Source organism: Entelurus aequoreus, linkage group LG12 (assembly GCF_033978785.1).
Source record: "Entelurus aequoreus isolate RoL-2023_Sb linkage group LG12, RoL_Eaeq_v1.1, whole genome shotgun sequence".
In the NCBI taxonomy this organism is placed as follows: domain Eukaryota; kingdom Metazoa; phylum Chordata; class Actinopteri; order Syngnathiformes; family Syngnathidae; genus Entelurus; species Entelurus aequoreus.
This window is the reverse complement of record NC_084742.1, coordinates 15,790,559-15,796,558: the sequence shown is the minus strand read 5'-3', so window position 1 is coordinate 15,796,558 and position 6,000 is coordinate 15,790,559. Positions and strand designations below refer to the sequence as shown.

At 32.3% G+C, this 6,000-nt stretch overlaps 1 protein-coding gene across 1 annotated transcript in view; it reads right to left on the bottom strand.

Annotated features, from left to right (window-relative positions):
• Positions 1-443: 443 nt before the first annotated feature.
• Positions 444-6,000, bottom strand: part of LOC133662627 (uncharacterized) — a 47,692-nt gene continuing 42,135 nt past the window's right edge. The window contains exons 29-30 of the mRNA XM_062066741.1: positions 1,517-1,684; positions 444-1,373 (exon numbers count right to left, since the gene is read on the bottom strand). Coding sequence (XP_061922725.1) covers positions 1,287-1,373; positions 1,517-1,684 — 255 coding nt within the window. The 3' untranslated portion in view covers positions 444-1,286. The remainder of the gene's footprint in view (positions 1,374-1,516; positions 1,685-6,000) is intronic.

Below are 6,000 nucleotides of genomic sequence, written 5' to 3'. Positions count from 1 at the left end.
TATATATATATATATATATATATATATATATATATATATATATATATATATATATATATATATATATATATACTGTGTGTGTGTATATGTATATATATATACCGGTATATATATGTACAGTATATATATGTATATATATATGTACAGTATATATATACTGTATATACTGTACATATATGCATTATGTATGTCATTATTTATATATGTACACACACACACACACACACATATATATATATATATATATATATATATATATATATATATATATATATATATATATATATATATATAGATAGATAGATAGATAGATAGATAGATAGATAGATAGATAGATAGATAGATAGATATGTAATGATACAGATTCAGTGGAATGACCCTTTATTCTGAAAGGCCACAGCACCCACTTGAGTTAATACATATACAAGGTACATAGGTAAATATCTGTCTGCTACACAACTGCTAAGCACAGAAAAGCACATAAGCTCGACATACATTATAAGCGTTTTTCATTGAACAATAAAATTAATCAATATAAACAAGTATCAAATAATCATACTTACCGGTACATATAACTTACACATACACATACAAAGTCTCCAAGGCAGAAGCGTATTAGAAAGTATCCAGTAATAAACGTGTTTGCATCATTCAACGTTTGCCCTTAACTTCATGAATTATTGTGACCACGAGGTGTTGCCAAAAAAAACAATAATCCCTCCACTTCACCTTAAAGACAGCATAAATCCATTCCAGATGGTTAATAATAAATAGTTTCATACCCACCATTGCTCTCTGTTTCACTCATTTCAGTTGAACAAACCCTTTCTAATATTCCACACTGCCAAATAATACAATGATTCTTGCTGATATCCTATCGGATCAATACAAGTATCGGTCAATACTGAAGACTTCAATGTCATTATTGTATTGGAAATGAACAAGTTGTATTGGGACGCCCCTAATGAAAATACTTCATGCTTATGATTGATTCAACTAATGAAACGTTCCTTTACAAAAGGTATTTACAAGTTCAAGTACTTGTTTGTATTACATCTCACACAACATTTCATCAGGTACACATTTTATCTACTCTATTTAGTCCGAAAAACACTTAATTATTTCTTTTATTTTTTATAGTTTATAATTGTTTTTGTCATTTGTTCTTTCACGTAAACAAAAAAAAACATTATTGACTTTTAATGACACTTGCTGTCGTAGTTTGCACGTTGAAGCAGTGAACGATTAAGAAGTTTAATATATATAGAATATTTGTATAGCGAGTGTTAGACAGGGGCTTCGCCAACAGTGTGAGTACAAAGGTCGTGACCTGATGGTTTGTCCTGCCGGGGCGTTGTCATCCTCTTCCAGCGCTGGTGGTAAAAAAAAATACACATTATAACATATTTAAATAACAGGAAACGCTATAACATGTAGAACGTTGATAACGACTTTGCAGTTTTTTCACCACCTCTGCAATATTTCATTTTGTTTTCCGTTCATTTTTCATGCTAACCTGCTGGGGGGTTCCCGGCGTGCTGCAGAACATGTAGATGATGTAACCCGGGATGAGCACCATGGAGGACGTAGCCATCAACCAGCCTACGGTTTGACCCCAAACAGGATAAACGTACTTTCCCATAGTCAGAGGCGTCATCTCCACCGCGCTGAAGGTGAACACGCCCTGGAAATAAAACAGGTCAGCAAGTGTGTAGATTGCCAGTTTTTCTCACTTAAATAGCCAGAAGAAATGTGCTGAAGCAAAGAACCAACTTAAAACAGTTCTTGTCTTCCTTTCTAATCGTAGTTTTACTTATAATCAGACTAAAAGGCGTTAAAAAGCAGTAAGGTTCCAACCGATGTGAAAGGCTAGGCTAGGCTAGGCTAAGCAAGGCTAGGCTAGGCTAGGCTAGGCTAAGCAAGGCTAGGCTAGACTAGGCAGATTTATGTAGGTCAGTTTTTAAATCATACATGTTTAAGATTTTTACAAGCAGTAGGTATTTATTTACACATATAAATGTAAAAACCTATAAAAAAAAAATCCATATCAATAATTAGAGACACAGTTAAATGCTAACCCAGCTATTGATCAATAGGGGTGCATACATTTTTTTATTCACAATTCATAATTTTCAAAAATCGATCTAAAAAAAATAAATAAAAAGGTTGTTTTTTAAGTTTTAAGAATAATTTTTTAATGCGACATTTTGTAGTCCATCTCAATGCAACCAGAAGGATTGTTTCTAACCTGTAATCTGTTTTGAAAAAGTTTCATAAGAATTATTACACCAAATAATACATTGCGAGAATCGGTTTGAATTAAGAATCGTGTTGAATCGATTCTGAATCATGAATTGTTAAGTTTCCAAAGATTCAGACCCGTATTAATAAAAATAAATAAAAAAATAAAAAACGTATCTGATAATTTTATCGGAAAAAATACATGTCCACGTTGTGTACATATTTCCATAACATAGTTCACTTTTTAGGTCATATGTTTAAAATATTTAAAAAACATAGGTATAAAAAAAATAAAAATGGTGTATTGATAATTAGCAACACATGCTAATCCTAGTTTATTTCATTAATCAAGCATTTTAGCTTAGCTGAATTGAGTTTATTGAATTATTTTAAAACAACAAAATTTTGCCTTTTTTTTTTTAAAGCGAAGAAAATAAGCCATCCAAAAAAAAAAATTTATATATGGAAGCCTGTTTCCGCCAGTAAATAATTACAAAAATACAATACTAAATCATAAAAATGAGATTAAAAAATATATCAGATAGAAAGTGTCTCTGGCTTCTTTCCTCGTCACTGTGCTGGCTAATCACGACTTTATATTTTATAATTATGCCATTTTGTCTCATAATTTAGACTTTGTTATTTCGAATTTTTGAATTTCTATCCCATAAGTATTACTTTTTACCTCATAGTTATGACTTACCATTAGAGTATTATTTTTTTTGTGGCGGAAATGGGCTTTCATACACATCTAATATTTGTATCAGAAAAAATATATTAAAAAATGCCGAAATGTGTGCAGATTTTCCTTGACACTGTTCAGTTTTTATATGAAATGTTTAAAATCTTTAGAAAGATTATAAAAATGAAAATGTAAAAAATGCATATTGATAATTAGCTGTACCTTGAGCTAAATGCTAATCCTAGTTTATCACATTAAATGAGCATTTTAGCTTAGCTTTAGTATGCTATTTGGTAACAGTAGAAGAGAAAGTCAAACACAATTACAGACAGACGGAGTAAATATTGAAAGGGTAAAAGAAAACAAATTTTTGGGTTTAATAATAGATGATAAAATGAACTGGAAATCTAATGTAAAAAAACATACAACAAAAAGTAGCAAGAAACACGTCAATAATGAATAAAGCAAAACATGATCTGGACCAAAAATCACTTCATATTCTCTACTGCTCGCTAGTGTTACCATATCTGAGTTATTGTGTAGAAATGTGGGGAAACAACTTCATTCACCAACAGTGTTACAAAAAAGATAAATTAGAATAATACATAATGTTGGATATAGAGAACACACAAACCCTTTATTTATTGAATCACAAATATTGAAATTCAACGATTTGATGCATTTGCAAACAGCTAAACTGATGTACAAAGCAAACTATAACCCGCTACCCAAGAATGTACAACAATTCTTCTCAACAAAAGAAGAGAAAAATAACCCTAGAACAAACATTAAAACATTTGTATGCTCGTACAACACTTAAAACCTTTAGCATATCAGTGTGTGGAATTAAATAATGGAATGGATTAAGCAAAGCAATCAAACAAAGCACCAATATGATTCACTTTAAGAGACTGTTCAAACTACAAGTGTTCACAAAGTACACTTGAGACAAAGATTATGTATGTATTTAATATTTGTTTACTTACTATGGTATATTATTTATGTATTCACTGTTCTATTACAGAGAACAAGGAAATGGGATAAAATTGCTATGGTATGAAAAGGGTAGGATTAAATAAGCTCTACTTCTTCCTACTCCTTTTCGGACGTGCTGTAATGAAACAACTGGAAATATGTGATGCATTACAGTGTATCCTATGCATGTTCGAAATAAAGTAAAACTGAACTGAACTTAGTATGCGAGCATCCGCCAATTTAGCCTATTGAATCCCTTTTAAATAGGCTGACCATTCATCCTCTTTTCCCCGGACATGTCCTCTTTTGCGGGACTGTCCGGGGTGTCCGGGCGGGGTTTCTTAAATGCCTCAAATGTCCGGCATTTTGGGTTAGGGTTGCGTGTATTTTCAATGTACGTCCAGGGTTAAGAAGGGGTTGAACAAAACAAACTGTGGAGGCGTGCGCACGCAGAAACATTCGTGAGGGAGGGGTAGAGACAGAGAGCGAGAGAGCTAGTGAGTGGAGAGACGGACATGAAAACAAGAAATGCCGAAACGTAAATGCAACTTCACGGATGATTTGCGGAAAAAATATTTGTGTTTTCGTCCTGGCCGTGACACATGGGAAGCAGAATGCACTGTGTGCAAAGCAGCAACGTATGTATCTGTGGCAAATAAAGGGGCCAAAGATCTACAAGCCCATATCCACACTACAAAGCACAAAACGGTTGTGCAGGGCGAGAGCTCGTCTGCTGTTTTTTTGTTTAAATTTAACTAACTTGTTTTGAGGCATTATTAATGTTTAGATTATATACAAGAGGTTATTTTGAATATTTCTACCTCTGCACTTTTTTCCAAAACTGTGAATGCTACAGAATATAAGTGTGACTTATTTTGTTATACTGTCAAGCAGTGTTGGCGTTAACGCACTTTTTGTGTCTTTTTAACGCATTGAAATCAGAATTTTTTTTGTTGATTTTTTTTTTTACCATTTGTGGCCCACAGCTAATGTTTTAAAGGCCCACTGCACATTCTAAAAATACTATTAAAATAAACAAAAACATAACAAAAGTGAAATAAAAAAGCTTAAAGGTGAAATGTAATTTAGAAACAGTTGCAATGTTGACTAATAAAACAAAGCTGTTTTTTTTTTTTCTTTCAAACGGTCATTGCTCTATCAACCTATCAAACCTATCAAAGGTTCCGATTACTTCACATCAAATATTCTACTTTGAAAACTATTTTTGGTGGAAGATTTTGCATATTTTGTGTGTTTGCCATAAAAAACATAGTTTTGTTTGACAAAAAAGGGTGGAAAACAACATAAAAAAACTAAAACATTTTGAAATGAGGGATAGATCTGAAGTTGATGTAGACTCCAGAGATTTAAGCGTTAAATATAAAATGTATGTATGCCCTGGCACACTATTATCATCATTTCATGACCCAAGCAAAACACTTTTTACACTTGTATACTAAAATAAATACACATACAACTTATTAAATAAAAACATACAAAAAAACTACCAGCAGCGGTAAAGTTCAGATCCATGAAGGAAAGAAGAAAGTGAATGAATGTTTATAACTGAATACATTTACATATACATTTGTTTTCTTTTGTATTATTTTTTTAAATGAATTAAGTAACGTTTATGACAACCTTTTTCCAAAACACAATACAGAATGTGAGATACAACAGGATAATGCATACATTTGGCATTTGTTTTCAAAACGCTTACAAAAAAGTGGGACCCCAAAAATTTACTGTGGGACCCCATTTTTATGACTTGATGGGGTCCCTGGGACCCCATTTTAAAAATTCCTAGCGCCAACACTGCTGTCAACAGAGGAGAAAAAAAATGCTTTATTTAAATAAATATATTATTTATAAAGCAAGTTCGAGTATCATTGGCAAATTTTCACCTAGTCCCGGCCTTGGCGTGCTGCCCGCCTTGGCACGCATATATGTGTCCTCTTTTTGGGATTTCAGAATATGGTCAGCCTATTTTAAATAAACTAAATGTTATTGAAAAGCGTGTATCTTCTACCAACTAACCAGCTAACATCATGACGATTAGTTATTCAGAGAAAAAAGTGTTGTTTTTTTTATGGCAGATAACT